At 39.3% G+C, this 21073-nt stretch overlaps 1 protein-coding gene across 10 annotated transcripts in view; it reads left to right on the top strand.

Annotated features, from left to right (window-relative positions):
- Nucleotides 1–21073, top strand: part of PDZ-GEF (PDZ domain-containing guanine nucleotide exchange factor) — a 78825-nt gene that overhangs the window by 16530 nt on the left and 41222 nt on the right. For all 10 annotated transcript variants that reach the window (XR_010517675.1, XR_010517676.1, XM_065222838.1 and 7 more), the window contains exon 2: nucleotides 12702–13620. Coding sequence is in view for 8 of the 10 variants with exons in the window: in XM_065222838.1 (XP_065078910.1) it covers nucleotides 13357–13620 (264 nt within the window). In the remaining 2 variants the exon portion in view is untranslated. The remainder of the gene's footprint in view (nucleotides 1–12701; nucleotides 13621–21073) is intronic.

Below are 21073 nucleotides of genomic sequence, written 5' to 3'. Positions count from 1 at the left end.
CACTTCACCGTGAGTGATAAGTTGTCACTTCACCGTGAAGTGACATCGGTAATAAGGGTAATTTGCTTCCCTAAAAGCATTACCACATTGTCATTAAATGTTATGCAAGCCATTAGTTTCAAACCTCTGACCTCTGTGTCAGATTGGAACGAATTTAATGTAATGATCTAGATTTTCGAGTGAACTGTAAAGAAAGCTCATGTGCTTACCAAAACCATAATTTATTGATAAATTTTGTCCTTACCTGAGACTTCAATTGCAAAACAATATTGTCGAAGGCCAGAAATTGATATGTCTTCTGTGCGAAAAATACATTAACCATTTACCAAAGCCCTACAGTAAAAGTATGGACGTCTGTCAAAAGTTGTTCCAATTGAACCGTCAAAATGCACCGCTTTGCTCGATTGGAACTGCTTTTTTTCAGTTTTGTGGTGACAGTCGTCTATACTTTGATTAGAGGGCTTTACAGCGAACTTGCGCGAGGTGACTTGCTCAATGCTGAATTTTAAATCATTAATAATTTTAGTTTACGTTCCTACGTTTCCTATACATTTCACAAACAAATTTTAAAGTTCTCTCACAATTCAGATAGTACTTTAGCAATCTCTATAGCTGCTTGCTGCTGGTCGTTTAGACAGTTTGTTTTTCATTGGCCTTTCTGACGTTTATAACACGCACTATTGAGTTATCCCATTTTCAAGTGAGAAGTTTGTTATAGCACATTCAGACTACAGAGTTATAACATGTTATAGCGCTACACAGAAATCACCATCAAATTTCTGTGTTGCAATTATTTGACAACCGTTATAACATGTTATAACTCTCCAGTCTGGACAGCGTTTTATCCTCACTTTTTTTTTCTTTATTCAGGAGATTTTTAGCCGTAAGCAGTAAACAGCATACGAAAAAAAAAACAGACTAAAAGGATACAAATTAAGAAGAACAAAATACAAAATGAACAAAAAAACAAACCAATAAAAAAACATAGGTCCACTGAAGGAGGTCCTTGGGGCCCCGTCCAGCGGGGATGTTTGGACTGGCCGAAAGAATCCGATTGTTCCTATGTCGCCTTTAATTTTTCTAATAAACGGAAGTCTGGCACTGGACCATTCACTTTCACTCCAGCCAAAAATATTGGTTTGTTGTTGTTAACCTCACTTTTGGAACATCAATAACCGCGCATGTAGAATGTACTAATGTACTATTAGCTGAGTGGTAATCGAAAATGCATGGGTATAATCCTTTGAGAGTGAAAAAACAAAAATAAGTGAGTGCTGAGTTGTAATGTTGCATTGCTTGGGTTGTCAATAACTCAAATGAGTGGCGAATTTAAACATATCAAATGAATGTTAATCAGTGCTGATATTTCATGGGCGTGATATTTGTGATACAAGTGATTTTCACAACACTGGTCCCGCCCATCGTACCCGTCCAGCTTTCGCAACTTTCCGGATACTGGGTTCGCCATAGAGTTGCGCCAGCTCGTGGTTCATTTTTCTCTTCCAAATACCGTTTTCATATACCCCACCAAAGATGGTCCTAAGCAGGCGTCGTTCGTAATCTCCCATTGCTTGCAGGTCCTCCTCGAGCATCATCCATGTCTCATGACCGTAGAGTACTACCGGTCTGATCAGCGTCTTGTGCATGGTACACTTAGTGCGGAGATGAAGTTTATCCGACCTTAGGGTAACTGCGTCTCCGAATTTCTATACTGCAGTTGTTACTTGACGTCACCAATGATCCGAGGTACACAAATTCATCCACCTATCTCCATTTATTATCACACTTCTACCAATGCGAGCCCTGTCGCGCTCGGTTCCTCCAGCTAACAAATACTTTGTCTTCGACGTATTCACCTTTAATCCAATCTTTTCTGCTTCACGTTTCAGCCTGGTGTACTGGTCCGCCACCGCCTGAAACGTTCTTCCGACAATGTCCACGTCGTCAGCGAAGCAGATGAACTGGCTGGACTTATTGAAGATCGTGCCCCGCATGTTAAAGCCCGCACGTTTCATAACGCCGTATAGCGCAATGTTAAACAGGAGACAGGAAAGACCATCGCCTTGTCGAAGTCCTTTGCGTGTTTCAAACGGGTCAAACACCCGATATCTCCACGCAGCACTGTAAACCATCCATCGTAGCCTCAATCAGTCTCGTCAGTTTCCCGGGAAAACCGTTGTCGTCCATAATATTCCATAGCTGCTCACGGTCAATAGTATCGTAAGCGGTTATAAAATCGATGAATAGGTGGTGTGTAGGAACTTAATATTCGTGAAATTTTTGGAGGATCTGTTACAACGGTCGCAACCAATCCTCTGGCACGGCCGTTGGTTCTTGAAGCTGCCGTCAGTGATAATGGTGGCGTTGAAGTTGGAATGATTTTAAGCTTCGGTCATACTTTACCATCATCATGGCTTAGCGATGAGTTTCACCCATCCGAGTATGACCAACCGATAGGACGGTCATTTTTTCTTGAAGCCACCGTGAACTCACTTTCATGCACTTCTTTGTTTTAATTTCATAGAGCGATAGAAACAAAACTGAAAAACACCGCAAGAACAATTGAAAACACTATTCACTTGAAAAAAATTCATCAATACCACAATGTTACCATGGCCGTTCAAACGGAGCTGAAACTCGTAATTTTTACATCAGCTGTCAATAACTGACGTGTAATCGAACCTTAGAGCCAAAAAATCGGCTTCAAGCAAAGTGTTCTTGGATGACTTTTGTGCCACCGGAGTGGTCGCAACGGGAAGATTTGGGCTGTTGTCGATCGCCCGTCCACAAAACCGGCTTGATAACTGCTCCACAAATCTGCTTGCTAGCGGCGATAGACGGCGGAAGATGATCTGAGAAAGCACTTTGTAGGCTGTGTTGAGAATGGTGATCGCTCGGTAGTTCTCACATTCTAACTTGTCATCCTTCTTCCACTCCTCCGGCAGCTGATGTGTATCCCAGATCCTGATTATCAGTCGGTGCAGACAAGTTGCCAACTTTTCCGGGCCCATTTTGATAAATTCCGCTCCGATACCATCCTAAACTGTCGGATAGCATCCTTAACTTCACTTATCGTGGGAGTTGTTACTTACTTCGTCCGCCGCACCGATGAAGCCGTTCCTCCTGCTGTCTTGGCTCTCCACCTCGGTGCCATTAAGGTGTTCATCGTAGAGCTGCTTCCACCTTTCGATCACCGCACGTTCGTCCGTCAAGATACCTCCATCTTTATCCCGACACATTTCGGTTCGCGGCACAAAGCTTTTACGGGATCCGTTGAGTTTCTTGTAGAACTTGCGGGTCTGTTGTGAACGATACAGCTGACGCTTCTTATCCCGGAAAATGTGAGTTTGCTGTCTTCGCTTCTGTTTAGATCGCTCCACATTTTGACGGGTACCTTGCTGCAGCATCATCACTCGCGCTGCATCCTTCTCGTCAAACCAATCGTTTCGTCGATTTCGTTCCACAAACCCAATGGCACCTTCTGCTGCGCTGTTAATGACTGCTTTTACACTATCCCAGCAGTCTTCAAGAGGGGCTTCGATCAGCTCTCCTTCATTCGGCAGCGCTGCTTCAGGGTTTTGCCCGTAGTCAGTTACAACTTCGGGTAACTTGAGTCGTTCCAGATTGTACCGTGGCGGGCGTCGGTACCGAATGTTGATCACAACGGAAAGTCTTTGGCGCAATTTTACCATTATAAGGTAGTGGTCCGAATCGGTGTTTGCGCCCGCGATAGGTCCTGATGTCGATGTTATCCGAGAAGTGTCTTCCATCAACGTGGTCGATTTGTGATTCTGTCTGTAGTGGTGGGCGTAAGGTGTACCGATATGGGAGGATGTGCTGACGAAATCTATTAGTCTGATGCCGTTGTCGTTCGTGAACACAGTGACTGGCTTACCCGAGCTTCTCCTAATTTGTTTCAATTGTCTATGATCTCGCAATATTAAAAAAATTCAGAGGTTTAAATAAAAACTCTAGTTTCAATATCAAGATGTCGAAAATGGTCTAGCTCTAGAGATTTCAAAGACTTGAATTTTGAAAAATCTTTTAACATCGAAAAATACTGTAGGCTACCTTGGTGAAACTCCTCAAACCCACTGGAGGTTTTAAAACACTCTTGTCGTGCGAGTTTAGCCAGCCCTTACCTCGAGTGAGTGGCGGCAGGAATATGGAAGAAAAACTCCTCGAGATAGAGGAAGAGTGAACTTCAGCGAGAGGATGAATTGACGTGAGGTGTATTTCGAGGCTCCGAATGACTTTTTTGTTCGACGCATGAAGCTCAGAGTTCACCCAGAGTGAGAGTAAGAGAGTGAATGGCAGTAAACCTCAGTTTCATTTTATCGCCCTTCGCTCACAAACTCTGAGGCTCAGTGGAATGATTTGGTAGTAGGCATTCTACTCCTCAGAAAAATGCTACGCTCGGCTCATTTCAAACTCGCGAGCGAGGCTACATCAAGCCTGACGGTAGTGAGTGGCTTATGCTAATTTCTAAGTCCATCAAATTGTAATTTTTACAAGCCCAGATTAAAAAAAAATCTAAGATAATGATATCTTTTCTATGTTTCAGAACATCCATTCTTACATATAGAACATTATTCCAGTCTTTCTTAATTTGTTTGTTTTAGAGATCACGAATTTTTAAGTCCTAGCATTTAAACAAAATGTCCAATATCTCAATTTTTTCCCAGAATCTTATACATTTTTTCAAGATTGTGATTTTAATTCATAAAATTTTATCCATGATCTTTCCAAGTGGGAAAATTTTCCTCGTTCTAAAATAATGAGAATTTGTCTTAGAATACGATCTAGAACAGTTGTCTAGCTTCCAGAGTTTTGAACACTTGTCTATGTTTAAAGTCCTACAAGAGATTATATATGCGAGATCCTTAAAATTGCTGATCTTAAAATTGTCAAAATTTGTCCGACACTGAACATTTTCCTCAAGTTCAATATTTCCTAATAAAGTTCAATCTTTCACTCCCAAAAATTCATTCCAATAACCGCGCGATCGGAACCTAAATTAAACTTAAATATCGAGGCAGAAAAATGAGTATTGAGTGAGGAAATGGAGGTTAGAAATGCTCTTGATTATTCATGGGATCCTTTAACCATTTGTTGAATCGATTAATATGTCAATTTAATAAGAATCCGAAGCTACTGAACAAAGTATGATAAATGTTGCAAGAATTGAATCCGTTTAGGGAGAACACCGAATCACTGTCCATAGAGTGAGAGTTTCGTTTTCAACAGTAAATATTATGCAACGAGAGCATCGTAACACGACGCCAGACCATTATCAAAATTATCAAATAACGAAACTTTTCGTACTTGACGACTCGTCGGTTCAATGTATCGAACCATATACATGGAACATCATATTCAACAGGCCATTTTATTATGCAGAGTATCAGTACATTGAGCATGAGCTGTGTTTACAAAATTGACCATGGTGGCCAATTTCCCGTTTCCTACTCCACCGCCGTGAAAAGTCATCAAACTCATAGGCCACCCCGAGCGGGAGAAAGAGCTCGAGTGCATGTGTGTGAACTTGAGCAAAACCCCCAGTTTTTTTCTGTCCATATTACATCAAACGAGAGAAATTTCTGCTTAAATAAGTTTTTCCGAAATTATCGCTCTTTCCACTTGCGTGGCGTCGGGCAATAACAATAACAACGATACAGTACCATCAATAATAGCAAACAGAAAGTTTGCTTGTGCAGAGACCACATCGACCACGATGGTGGTTGGTTGTTGTATGAATCGATTACGACGACGGCGGCGACGTCCTCGTCGTCATGTATAGCGTCAGCAACAGGAGGCACAATACAAAATAATAATAAAATCGAGAGTTTGCTAAATAATTTTCCTCGCATGGTTTTCCTCCTTCTTCGGTTCCATGGCAAATTGCCGAATGGGTTATTACTATATGGTTGATGGTATAATCAACAGGTAGATGAACCAAACGACCCCGGGCCGGACTGTCGTGGATATTTTTGGTGAACTGTGGTCGGAATCATCTCTTCTAGGAGTTTTCAAGTGAAAACACTTTGTTTCTCTTGACAAAATCAGGTTCTGAAATGAGTTCAAAATGTTACAACTGAATTTTTGGATTGATTGAGTAATGTCAAATTTCTCTACTTCGCAACAACTTCCATATTTTAACTTTTTTATAAACTTCATCCAAAACCTCATATAAAATTCAAACTAATTCCCCGTTCACATTACAGCGTATATCACGTGATATAGGCTGTCTTGCAATGAGCACTCATACATCTAGTTTTCACTGGAAATCCTGAAAACAAAATAAAAAATAATAATAAAACGTTATCTCGTGTTACAAAATCAAATTAGCTGAAACTCTCAAAGAGAAGTTTTCTCACCTAAAGGCATAAATCTAGGGATTAGCCCATTGATTATTTTTGTACAGGCTCAATCGAATAAACTTTACAGAGCCAAGTTATCTTTTGCGTTATACATACTTAATCTTAATCTTAATTCTAGAGTTACAGGAATTGAACCGAATTCTCGCGGTCGTCTCGAGGTTAGTGGAGATTTACAATTTTATGGATGGACAGATTTGAAATATTTACGATACAAATATTTCATTAATCCTAAAACATGAACTTATATCTTGATATCAGCAGTGTAACGAGCAGTGTAATAACACGATTATTACAAAAACAACCATAAAAAAAACCACCCACACAAAATACAAGCTTAACACATTAGGTTGTCTACCTCGATCCCGAAGGGAATCGCATGCTCAGATCTGACCACCCAACGATGCTCAGCACAAAACCAAATAATGTGATCTGCGTCCTGGTAACCTTGTCCACATTCACAAGCTAGGCTTTTGTACGGACGATCTTGGATCGAAACACAAAAGATAGATTATTTTGGTTTGATTAATCGATCTCAAACACGTCAAAAATCGACTGGATCGATACTATCCATTCGAGTTTAGTTTCGATCCAAAAAAAAATTAGTGCATTTGCAATTCAATATTAATTTTGTTTGTCTTCACCTGGATTCTGCAAACAACCAGTGTGACAGTTCAGTAGAAAAAATCACTTCTTATGACATATTTCAGGTTTATCAGTCCTCTACTATGTCAGAACTGGATCGCCATGGGGGCATATCGGCAGAATTACAAAATTTCTTGCATCAGCCTGTTTTCCCACGTTCTGTGTATCTTTTTCAAGCATGGGAGAAAATCCGTAGTGAATATCCCCATGTATACCCCATTGCTCAAGACTATTTATCAAGAATGGTAACAAGTGTTCCGTCAGAGAGGTTACTCTAAAACTGGTGACAGCACACATAATCGATATCGGCTCAATGCAAAACGCATAACTCAATTAGCTTTCTTGGGATCCCTCTCGGATGAGTTTTGAGATATGTGAATTAATTACTTTTCGTACTTACCTCCTTTTACACTCCGACCGTCTAAATGTTTTGTTTCATATGTTTATCTTTCGTTTTTAAATCGTTCATTTAACACCAATAAAACGAATATTATAGCCTGTTAAATCACTCCCCTAATCAAGTATCCTGAGCAAAAACATCCACATGTCAAATGAAATCAAAATAGTCATGTACTATATACTCTTATCATGTATTTATTTCTGAATGATATCAATCATCACACTAAATGGCTATTATAAGTGAAATGTCATAACAAGATAGCTTATGTAACGTAATATCAACTTTAGACTGAACTTGGCGTTAATCTGCACCAACTTTCCTACGATCCGTTATATTTGAAACATTTTTGTGCTATTTTGAAAAATTAATCGATTCAAAATCATTGATTAAATCGGTGAACCGATTATTTTCAAAAAAATGAATCGATTCACTAAGATCGATTCTTGCCTCAAGATCGCTCAATGCTAAGTACACACTTAATTTTGTTTGCCGAATCTAGGTATTTTTTGTCGAGATAGGGACAGGAAATTGTGAAATACCTATTTTAATTTTCCCCATTTAATTCATTAAATGTCCACAGTGGCATGCTTTACTATTTATTTTTAATTAAGTCATTTTTTAGTAACTTGGTCACTTACTTGAACTTTTATCATAATAGTCGTTCTTCCCCTTTTCCAAACTTGTTTTATTTGTATTATCCTCTATCATCTGTTATGTCTGAATAGTTTTGTTTTCTGGAGCCACTTGCCTTAGTACACCGCTCTACAAATTTATTTACATTTCTGCACTATCTAGCGCCCACCTACGTTACGAAATATTGCGTAAATCGTAAATATTGCATACAAACATTGTAGCAAAAATTTAAAATAAATTAGGTAACAAATTGTATGCTACCTGGGTATCACAATGTGTGGTACAGCTTCATTATTTCTATCGCTTATTAGGCACTAACCAATTTTGATTAAAGGCTTGTTAAGTAATATTCAGAATAGAGCTATTCAAAGCATGGAGTTGTGAGCTAAAAATCACAAAATTTTCATCGAAGCTCATCTTTACACGAGAAACAAGAATCTTCTTTGGCCTGAACTGAAATATTCAACAATGGATCTCAATCAAAGCCCCCCAGCCACCTCACTGGTCGACAGGGTTTCCTTCGGGCTGAAGATAACAAGAGAATAAAAGACAGGAACCAATACCGAAAAGTGAACAAAGGCACACACAGCCCAACCACAGCATAGTAGCATCATCGGGGTGGAACACCACACAAAATGAACATAAATTATTCAACAATGTCGAACATTGTTGCTGGTGGAATTCAGTTGCTCTCGGGACCAGTGCAGCAGTGGGATCCGACGTGTGAGCATGAACATTTCACCCGCCCCGTGATGACCGGTTTCGTTGCTAAGGTCACCGATATCGCGGCACACTCTCGTTCACTGTTTGCCTTTGGGTGTCGAGTGACAATTTAAATCCATTTGAACCAATTTGCTGAACCCCGAATGGGCCCTCGGTCAAACGGATGCTGCGGAATGCTACTGCTCTGCTGCTGTTGCTCCCAGTGCACAAGTATGTGGACCTGAATGTGTGAAACGAATCCTATGTGTAAATACATAAAAGTGATTGTGTGACCGCGCGTACTTACACCTACCTACATACATATTTACCCAACTGTGTGTATATTCGGGGCTGCGTGTGCCTTTAGGTTTCGATTTACTTTTTGCGGAGGATTATCATTGAGACCACGTTAAACTCCCCTTTATCCGGCTGCAGTGCACTCGCGAATCTCACGCGAGCAAAAGCCATATAACCGATGGAATGTTGTTGATAAATGCGGGTTATGCAGCGCGGCAAGGGGGATGATAGATTGGTAAACAGTGCAAGGGTGATATGCAGTGATATGAAGATCATTCGTATGATGGAGTTGTTAGTGTCGGGGCAACCCCTTTTGGGATACATTCGATTGGCATAAAAGTCATTTGGCATTATGGACGTTTGGCATAACACAAGGGAAACGTTTAAAGTTTAGCAATTCGGGAGTATTTCATCATTCGGAGTTGTGGTATTCAGTGTAATAGATTTATCCCGAGTAGAACATCTAAAATTTCTATTAGATTGATTGATATAAGAGGTACAATATAACACATTTAGTTTTTCTTTTTTATGGCGCTCTCAGTCTAGGGTACTCTAAACGGTTAGTTGTACATTGCTCATTGCCCCAACATATCATATCAATAGTAAATTATGCTGTGATAGCAGAATAAGCTATTAACATCTGATAGTGCACAACTTCCCTAATAAAAATACCATACACTAACGCTAACCAAAATATTGGAACTATTCCGCGAATGGTTTGGATGATACTCTGAACACGTCGTTAAGCAAATAACCATACAAATTTTATTAGGGCTACCAATCAAATAATATTATATTGATAGTAAAATTTGATAATTTGCTATTCCCCTCTACCCGAGATTCGTCCAAAAGTAGTCTGGGTGGAAGCAGAACGACAGCAACACTTGTCACAAATAACATTAAGATATCTAACCACAGTTTTTTTTCTTGATTTGTTTTCCGTCGATCTTGTTTTCTGTACTGAATACCAATACTACCGAAGCCAGGGAGGCAGCTCCCACACCGGGACCCTACCTATCAATCGCTATCAGTTTCCGGTCAAACTGTTCGTTGCCGTCTCGTAGCACAGGGGTTGAATAGCAAAGCTGCCCGGAAGCTTCAAGGTAAACAAAGCCAAACGGCTTAAGTTTGCTAAGGAGCATGCTGATAAGCCCCTAGAGTTCTGGAAAACGGTTCTCTGGACGGATGAATCAAAATTCGAGCTGTTTAACCAGAAGCGGCGAGTTCGTGTTCGTGGTCCAGATCGGGTGAGGAGCTTCAGGAGCACCACATCCAAGGCACGGTGCAGCATGGAGGAGGAAATGTGACGGTCGGGGGGTGTTCTTCGCGGGGTGGAGGGGCAAGCCTCGTGAAAATCAACGGGATAATGATGGCAGATTCCTACATCAACTACCTCCGGGAACATCTTAAGGTTTCGCTGAACTAGACGGGTCTTGAAGAGAAGCTCATATTTCAGCAGGACAACGACCCGAAGCATACTGCCAAGAATACCAAGTCTTTCTTCCGGTCTTGTCGGATCAAACCGCTGGTATGGCCTCCACAAAGTCCGGATCTCAACCCTATCGAGAATTTGTGAGTGATTCTCGTTGCCAGGGTTGACAAAACTGGTGTTACCAATCTAGATCAACAATTGAAATAGGAGGAACAACCAAACGTAAACAATGGCTTTAAACGCAAATTCCTCGAGAATCAAAGCACATCCAAACAACCTAACACCATCATCTGATAGAGCAAACTTCCTTTATCGAATGGCAATGTTAGTTTGCGTGGGAGTGTAGTGATTCTCGAGAATTTTGTGTTTAAAGCCATTGTTTATGTTTGGTTGTTCCGCCTATTTCAATTGTTGGTCTAGTAATAAAAATAACTATTTTGAAACCCTGGAGCGCGCCTTCGAAGAGCTAGATCCACAGCACCTAAAGAACATAGTGGAGAGCATGCCGAAGCTCCTGCATCAGGTCCTCAAGGCGATTTTAATTATTAAATATTAATATTTTTTTTTTAGTATTCCATAAATGAATCTTCAAAAAAATACTATTAATAAGATATCAGAAAAGACTAGGGTGTTTTTAAATTTGAAATAAATAAATGAGAGAAATTCAATAAATGATGAGGTGGGCACATTATTTTGCCTATTTGAAGGGGCCGTAGAGTTCTCTGCATCTCTCTTAAGCAGGGCTGTTAGTCGTTAACGTCAGTGTTAACGTCTTTAATGGGAATTTACCGTCATTAACAACCCTTCTCCTAAGTTAGTGTTCAACTAACAATCCTTCCCATCCTCAGCAGTTGCAATGACGTGGGCAGGACAGTTCTTGATTGTTGGAGATAGTGCTACTTCCATCCAAGAGGCCGAGATCAATCCCAAAAGCTCGGTCAATACGTTAACGGAGAAGGTGAAAATACCCTCAAACAATGGTCTAGGATTTGCACCACCTACGAATTTTTGCAACATGCTTAATGCGAATGCTAATACGAAAGTAACATTGACAGATTGTCTTGGTCGATATTCTTTTCGCATCCCCACGTCCATGTAGTCGCATCCAGCTATTTTCAACGTACTGTTTTATGAAAGAAGCTATTATCTTAGAGAATCGATCAAAGTTACTTAGGACCTTATGCATTGTTAAGGTTGATTTCACTATTATTGTGATTATTATAACAGACGCCAGCATTAATCAGGATCAGTGGCGTTTCCTTAACCTCAATCTACCTGTGCACCAACTCTCAAAACATAAACAATTATCAAAATATTACTTGCAATGTATAAATATCGAGTAAACTAGAAGATTAAGTGTATTTTTAAACGGATTCGAGTATGAATATGGCATTATATCTGGTTTTGAAAGTTGGTGCACAGGTAAAAAGTGAGGTTACGGGACCGCCACTGATCAGGATACTGATTGAGGTTAAAAAAAATGATAGAAACTTAGCAACTGCAACTTCGATAGCTTATCGAAAACATTGTGTTTGTCAACCCATATTCAGCCTTTTTGTCCTATTTTTTCTTTATTATAGTGACTTTTACTGCCGCTCTTCGCAAATCGGTCCCATTTGCATTTTTGTCAAAACTAAATTTTGAAATGTTAATGGTAATCCATATTTTTATAATACTGAATAAGCTCAATAACTTTGTTTTGAAAATGTTTGGAAAAAACAGCCAAACGAGTGTCCAATTACAAAGCAAATTTAAAACACATTTTTCTCGGCTTGCTGATTTTTGTGCTATGGGACGGACTTTTCATGAGCGGCAGTTTAACCCTGAGGACCTAATGCATTTGATATTACTCCCATTTCATCAGTTCTGGCTGATCTTGATACAACATACTCCAATCGATCTGAAATTCTTTCTAGTTTCTAGAAGTTGTGCATAATTTTGGGCTAACTTAGAAAAAAAAAGTACTTTTTTCCTCACCCCATTAGTTTACTTATTTTTAAATTAGACCAAAATTATGCTCATCATTCAAAAACTAGAACGTCGCCGAATGGTGATGCGGTCGGATATTCGGTACCTAAACATCTCTAGTAGGTACAAACTTACACCTATTGATGCAAAGCGGTGCATACCATCCTGAATGGGGGCTAACGGGAAATCATGCAATAAGCAAAAAAAAAACCTCGATACTAAATACTTGTACTTGTTCTCTTTGCAGGAGACCCACAGAGCAAGTGGCACCCACGGCATCAGCAGCAGCAGCAACAGCAGAGGGCACCTAGCAAACATATGTTCGACTAGAAGCTTATATCAGCGGCCACCGGGTGCGCGCGTACCGTATAATGTGTATCTCTTGCTAACGACCAGTGATGTGAATGATGATGATGATCCAGAAACTGCAGCAATGATGTAGAACGTGAATTTGCAAAAATAAAAAAAAGAGTGTGCATATCTCTTAAAGTGCAGCAGCAGCCGCAGCATCAAGTAGTGCAGTCAGCAAGTGATATCGTATCGTGATATCGTGGTTACGCTTGTGTGCGTCCAGTGTCTGTGTGTGACTAGTGAAAATAAAGGCAAAATATCTACACCAGCCAACGGCGAAAGGCAGAACCAGTTTTTCTCCTCCTGCATTATCAATTTTCTTCTCGCGTGTGCAGTAATATATATATATACATGTTTTGTGTTGCATTTTATCTTCCGAAACACGCGTCTTGTGCTTGTTCCGCGTATGCAAGAGTGTTTTATCCCGATATCTCAGTGTGTTAGTGGCTGGGTGTACGTGTGACGTGAAGGGAGGCCTTTGTTTGCTATCAGCCCCGTGGTTACATATCCTCACATCTCCTGCTATCGAATGCGAGAAAACACGGCAATAAATGACTGATCGAAAATTGCCAATTAGTCTGTCGGACCACAGCGAGTTCGGAATCAATCACGGATCTGCGGCCATCATCGGTGGTGGCGGGGTCATTGGCAGCGGCAGCATTGTTGGCCTCGGAGTGGGAGTCGGCGGTTTGTCAGGTCTAGGAGGAATTGGAATCTGCGGAGCAACAACGGTAGCGGCGTCGGTGACCGGAGGTGGCAGCAGCGGGAATGTCAGCAACAAGCATGCCATCGCACGTCTGAAGCACACCAATTCCGTAAGTAGCTTCTCTGTTTCTTTTCATTCACTCGAGAGTTTCCATTACACATGACCGAGACTCGACCAGTTTGACTTCCATCGCAGCAACAACAGCAGCGGCGGTAGTACGACGTAGATGGTGGTGTAACAGTGGAAATTTAATAACGTGCCTGTTTCTGACTGACTTTGAGACGATGCAATAGTTTTGCTCTTCTTTCCACTTACTATATGCATACTTTCCTCCCAATATTGCACTCGCTGCTGCCGTTGCTGAATGGAAGCTCACAATTGCGAAGGTTTCGCTGGCAGCCGTAGGAGCTAGCTGTGCCCTCTTCTTATTGACAACAGGAGACAGCGGCAGAAGCCGCGATTGCGAGCATGCAACGCATGGAATTCTAGAAATGCCTTTCTCGCGCCTTACCTCGACTAGGGCAGTCGTGTGACCTTTGCATTCTTCGTACCAGTTTCACTGCATTTATGTCTACACCACATGGGTTGAGTTTTACAGCGGTAGGATTTGAGCACTCAACCAATCTACTAAAAATGTACACAAAATGAAGTTTAATGAAGTTGGTGTTTTCGAAGAAGTTTTTAGTTAGGTAAATACGCATTTGATAGTCGTTCATATATTAAGATGCTTACAACGCACATTTTTTTTTTTACCTTTTGAGTGACATTTGGCGATATTGAAATGTTGTGCAAAGTTGTAGAACTGATCATTTCCATAAACTTTTCTGAAGATACTAATTTACTAAGTTGTCATTTTAGTTGAGATATTAAGCATTTTTCATTGAAGTCCCTGGAAATCGATCTCTTATGATCGATTTTCTTCTACTAAGACACACAACTACACTGAAGTCTTTTTTACACGGTTTGTCGCGATTTACACGGTACATTTTTAACGATTTCTCGACAACGATACAACCTATCGACTTGATTCCAATCACATTATCCGTTTCAAGCTATAGGTAATCGAATTGCATACTCGAGGGGGGCGACACATCTAAATATCAAATTTAGATGCTCAATAAATCTCACACTAGCGAATAAATCTTCGAAAAATCTTCTTTCATTTCTCGCATTTACTTGCATCGCGCATCATCTTTTTGCAGGAAATCTTTAAAATCGTGATAAATCTACTTTCTATCTACTCAGCGTACGCACAGCTAGCCACAGCAAAAGATAATATTTCCTGCATCGTAGAGAGTCGTCCCCCTCGGGCATACTTGAAAAAAAAAAATCACAATTTTTGGTATAAATACAGAAAATATGTCTATATGGACCATAGCATGCTATAATTACAAATGGCATCAAAATCCGATTTTTTAAAAACATTTAAACATGTGAAAAATAAAAATCTCGGTAGGTTTTTTTTTAAACGGCTTTTTTTACACGGTACATATCCCCCGTGTAAAAAAAGACTTGAGTGTACATAGCTTTGTACAAGACAACAAAGCGGTATCTAGAAATTCTGGCAAGATACAACGTTTATTTGATCAATACAATAATAAATTCAAATACACATTATCAGCAATTGGGTTCTTTAATTTTGAAAAATGTATCGGTTTTTATACATCATCTGAAAGAGCTTCATTTTCTGAGCACAGCGATATTTTTTTCGAACCCACACACTTTCATCGCGGTTGTCAAATCAAGATTTAAAGCAAAATAATCGCTTCACTGTTTGACACTAAACTAACAAACTGACAGCTCGCTCCCATGCAAAGTGAAACCGAGGGGCGTTAACAAGGTGATTTTTGCAAATGTAATCGTACTTATTTAAAATAGTTCCAGTGTACCGACATTAATGAAAATTTTGGATTGGGATGCATTTTTAATGCAGATTACGAATATGCATTTACCTCAATACCATTAAAGAACCCAATTAAAACATTCACAGATCGGCTCTATCTACCCATAATCGCATATCAGTCCCATCTTTGCTTGATTTCCTATCCATATGGGACTGATATGCGATTACGGCCAGATAGCAGGGCTGGTAGCAGGTCACTTTTTAGTGACTTGGTCACTATTTTGAAGCCAGTCACTAAAAAGTTACTTTTTACACCAAAAAGTCACTAAAGTCACTATTTCCCTAAAAATAGTCACTTTTTCACTACTAAAATAAAGCGAAAAAAAATTGAAAATTTTAACCAGGGTGACCAGTGTGAACCACAAAACTTTGGAACACCAGGAAAACTATTGGGAAATGCCTACAATTTCGATTAAATAAAATCGGGAAAAATATACCTCCTTTCCCAAAAAATAAATTGTAAACCTTCCATCAAACTTTCCATCTGTGATGGATTTTCAAAAGTCTTTCAAGGATGATTGAGAACTTTTAAAAGTCCAAAGTAAATTTTAAGAGAATTTTAAAGGATTCTAGGGATGACACCAAGGTATATCAGAGAAGAATACCAAAGTACAGACTACGAAAGTCTTATGTAAAATTAAGTGCTCTGAGGCCCGTTTCTTCTTCTCCGCTTAAATATTAAGCCAGGTTTACCTATATAGTTAAACTTGGCTTAACACATACGAGCGTCACTTTTGATTATTGTTTAGATTATTAGAGACGCAAAAGTCAGCTCCGAAACAATTTTGGGAATAATTCTAATATAATTGTGAGTGCATTTTAACGAGAGTTCTGAGAAGAATTCGATGATAATTGAATGAGGATTCCAGGTACAATTCTAATAAGAATTCGAAATTAGCTCTGAAATTTTGCTTAAGGGGGCTCTGATGATAATTCCATGAAAATCCCGTGAACTCCAAAGATGGTCGCTGCGGATAGGTCTAAAAGAATTCTGGGGTGATTTGTGACGATACTTGCAAGCGAATTCTAAAGAGTTCGAAATAAATTCCGAGAAGAATTCCAATGGAATCGAATTTTGAGAATTCAATCCCAAAGGAATTCTGGGAAGAGTTTCAATGTTTGTGATGGATTTTTGTTTTGAGAATTCTGAGAAATACTATGGGGATGGGATTCTGATTGAATGCAAGGGAGAAGTCCAAGATTATTCTAAGCAGAAATTTATGACATGGAAATTCTAAGCATGGATTTATGGAAGGAGCCTTCAGGTAGTTCCTAGAAGAATCAATTAAAAATCGAAAATAATCTGCTTTAACTAATCATGTGTTATTACTTCATGCGTGAATTTAACGATTTACATAGTCGGAGATGCTTAACTTCAAATATCAGACTTAAAGTGGAAATTTTATACGATCGATTAGGAGGGTCAATTATACAATAGTACGGCAGTGTGAAAATTGTATATACAAAGAAGAATGCGAGCAAAGGCCAATTTTGAGGAAGGTACGAATCGGGTAGATGTTTACGTCAGATGGCGACTTGAGTGTGAAACAATCGATAGAACTGTTTCCGCACATCAGAGGTACATGGGCAAATCGGCGATCATCCCTTTTATCAGTGGTGGCAGGGGGAAACACCCCTCACCAGCCCTCATTAACGGATGAGCTTGGTAAAGGAGGTGCTCTACCCTATTCGTACCTTCCTCAAAATTGCCCCTTGTTCGTTTTCTACTTTCTGTATACAAATTTCACACTGCCACACTATAACGGAACTATAAGCTCTTGACTTTCATCTCCTCATCTATCGTATAAAATGTCCACTTTAATTGTGATATTTGATGTAAATTATTCCCAACTACGAAAATAATCTATTTCCAAGAATATTGTTGATTGTTCTGCAAAGAATTTGTAAACTATGTTTGTAAAAGCTTATGTGCCTCTAAGTTTAAGGGAAAGTTTTAGAGATCATTCTGAATAAATTCTCTGAAAAGTTCTTAGCAAATTATCAAAGTTATCTAGCTAGATATATCAAATATTTAAAGATTTCGACCGCAGAATAAAATTCAAGATCATAAAAAATGGGAATTACTATTTGCTAGTCATCATGTACTACGTAAGCAAAAGTAAATTATTCAAATCACTTCAAATGCTCTTCACAGGAGATTCTGTTGTGAGATTCGATTACATTAGAGGAATTTATGAAATTTGATTTTAAGTTCCATGACATATCAAACTGTGTTTGAATTTCTAAGTAACCATATAAATGGTTTCTTATTTAGTATTTACAAGTCACTATTTGGTCACTATTTCCGTAATTTTAGTCACTAAAGTCACTACTATTATATCGCATCAGCACTACCAGCCCTGAGATAGGTAGATATCAAGGAACAAAATGGTACGTACTGCAATCTCCAGTGGACAAAGCGGTACAACTAAACTATAGCTGAATTCAGGATGGTTGGTTGGTTGTCTTTATTAAGGTGATTCCTTCTAGAGTCCACAAATGGCCGTCACCTAGGCTATACATGCACTTCCATTTCGAATTTTCAATTACACAAATCTCGGAAATCAGTACCCATATCATTTGAAATTGCTACTTCATGTATGCTGCAGTGCAGCAAACATGGAGTAACAATTTGAATGTTGCACGTGTCGTAAAAGCTGATATTTGTGCACTTAAAGTTTCGAAGTGGTCACGAGAATAAGGATGTCACAGCGAATCACCTTAAGGAGATTTCCAGTTCTAGTTCATCTCCGGAAATTCAGGCAAATTTAGGTACTTTTGCACAAATGCATCAATAAATGACCTAAATCAATAGAAATTCCAAGGGGTAATCAACTATGTTCACTCTGCCGAAACACATCACGACAAACTGCTTGACACGCTAGGGCACAAATTGACAAGAATGAGACTGAATATATTATAAAACGGCATCACGGTTTTTTACTGACAATTTTCCAATAGTTGCTAAGGTTTTGCACTTTATTGGTAGTCGCTGATCTTCGCTTCAAGATGAATTTAATAAATCCATCGGACTAGACGATCGTATCCCGGATTAGAAGTCAAACCTGTATGACTTTGCTCGGATCGCTCCTGCAGCCAGTACTTCGCCTAATTCCCTGCAAGAGTTGTTAAAGTGTGGTGATAAATAGCAGTGCCGAGATCATAACCAGCAACAGCAATCACTAGATCATCCTCAGGGTCATCCACTTTTGCAGCCAACGTGATTGCAACAATTGCTTGTCGTTTCCGGTAGCGACAATATCAGAAATCACGGTTTACATGGGTCAATTCCACAGGCACGGTGGCCAAATACATGGTGTCATACAAATCCATGCTTGGCATGCACAGTTGTACACACCAGCTACTCATTTGTTAATAACTTTTCACTCAGTTGTTGAAATTGAGTGTTATTTAAAGTAATTGATAGATTAGGATCATAGTTTGCAAAGAGTATGTACATCTTATAATTTGAATCAACACCAATGAATTTTTACACTTACAGTCTGAGATGTGCAGCGAGCATTTCTCACTTCATTTTTGCAACGCAAAATCAAATACAGTTTATTACTAGAATTAAAATATCATTTTTTTTTACGTATCTATAAGAAGCTTAACTAAACTCTATTCTATCTACTGCTTCAAACAGAATTATGTTTCGTCAACTTTGTGCAAAGTTATTAGCAAATGAGCAGTTTGTGAGCAAAACTGTGTATGCCAAGCATGTACAAATCATCCTCCTCGGATGAGCGATCATAGCCACCGGTAGCTCATCCTGTTTATGATACCCTATTGTGCAGACTGCGACATATTAGATAGGCTTTCTTTAAACATTGTTTTGTGTTTTATTCGTCTAAGAATACAGGAATACCTCAATATAAAGTAACTGTTACTTTGACTTCCATCGGCGATATATCACAAATAACAATTCCAATTTGAGAATAAACAATAGATGGAGGATTGTCTCATGTCTTCGATGGTGTTATTACATTGCTTGATTTAATGGCTGTTAGCTAGAAATCAGCGAGTCAAAAGTGACAGTTACGTTACTTCAAACCCGATCCTTAACCCCTTCGAATCTTTCTTTTGGCATACAACAGAATCACATTCGACACCTCAAAGTTGTTCACCTCGAGGAAATCGTTAAACTTTTTCTTCAAAATCCCTGCTAACATTCATATAGCCGTCCTCCGCTTGCAGCCGATTGAACAGTTCCACCTCCACCTCGCAGTTGTTATCGTTGTTGTACTGTTCCACAGTCAACGCCACGGATGAAAAACCACATCCAGCTTTCCGGAATCCATCCGACGGAGTATAGCTAAGGAACCGACATGCACCAGGGCTACAATCAGTCTTCTTGGAACAGATTTGGTTTGGTTTGCTTATTCTGGTGAAATTTCCGTGCTGCAGCAGTGATTTTAGGCTGCATATATAACATTATTTTTATCACGCTTCGTTTTCTTTCACTATCACACATTAACAATCACAATAAAGTCATTCAATCTTCAGGGTTGCCAAACTCATGGGATACTTGATTGACACGCCTCGGCACAGCGTTTGGCATAGCTTTCGGCACAGCGAAAACTATCGGCACAGATTGAGGTGTGCAGAGTTGATTCCCCCTTGGAGAAATTCGTTTAAAATAAACGGAGTAATCTCAATCTAGATATGTTAAAAATAATTATTTGAGCTTTGGAGTTTTGATCATACAGCATATTTAACGTTTATGAACTATGATGCTTTTTACCATATTATTCAAATATACCTCTATCTTACCACAGTCGCTTTAATAGTCTCGGTAATCCATGTGCCATGAACCATGTGCGGCAGGTTCTGCGATGAGCAGGCAGTTTCTGTCGGCTTTTTTTTCAATATGAACCACAGTGCGCTGTACCGTGCCAGCACCATATTTGACGCGTCCCTAATGATGACGCACTCGTCTAATCTTTATCGAATCTCGATTTTGACAAGATATTTTTTTAAAAGTTGTTACATCAACATCCCTACAGCACAGGAACTAACACTTGCAGAAGTAACATTTCAAAAATAATTATTGAAAATAGTCAAACATTATTGAGTGCGTCGATTTAGGAACCGATTCGAATATGGTGCCTCCACGGTAGGCTCATTCTGGTATGAAATGGAAATGGAGAAGTACCTAGACAATTTTACTAAAGGTCATTGATTTTTTTATTGGCTTAAAATATCTCTTCTACTACAAAGTTGAACTTTTACTAGCCTTTCCTATCACTGCTAATAGATGACTATACAATCGCAGCCTCTTATTTGCGTAGACTTAAGCAGCAAATGATAATAAGTCCAGTAATAGGACCTGGATTATAAGTCTGGCCAATTTCGGTTCTACTTGTGGCCAAAACCATAGGCATATGAAATCATTTGCACATCAGTCTCCCAAATAGCACACCTCCGTTGCTACTTGGGAAGATTTTAATGTTTACGTAGTTTATGTGCAGCCCCTAAACGTGCTGCAAAAAGTAAACTGCCTATAACCGCATATCAGTCCCATATGGGGTTTCGTTAATTTTGAGATAACAACGCTAGCAATTGGCATTTACTGTTATATTATGTGATAAAACCTCGGATAAAACTACAAACTTTGATCATGAAAAATGTGAAAGCAACATCAAGTCAGTTTGTCCCA

Source organism: Ochlerotatus camptorhynchus, unplaced genomic scaffold, assembly GCF_037179485.1.
Source record: "Ochlerotatus camptorhynchus isolate MF236.1 unplaced genomic scaffold, CSIRO-AGI_Acam_v1.1 ptg000015l, whole genome shotgun sequence".
In the NCBI taxonomy this organism is placed as follows: Eukaryota; Metazoa; Arthropoda; class Insecta; order Diptera; family Culicidae; genus Ochlerotatus; species Ochlerotatus camptorhynchus.
This window is presented reverse-complemented; position numbering and strand designations above follow the sequence as displayed.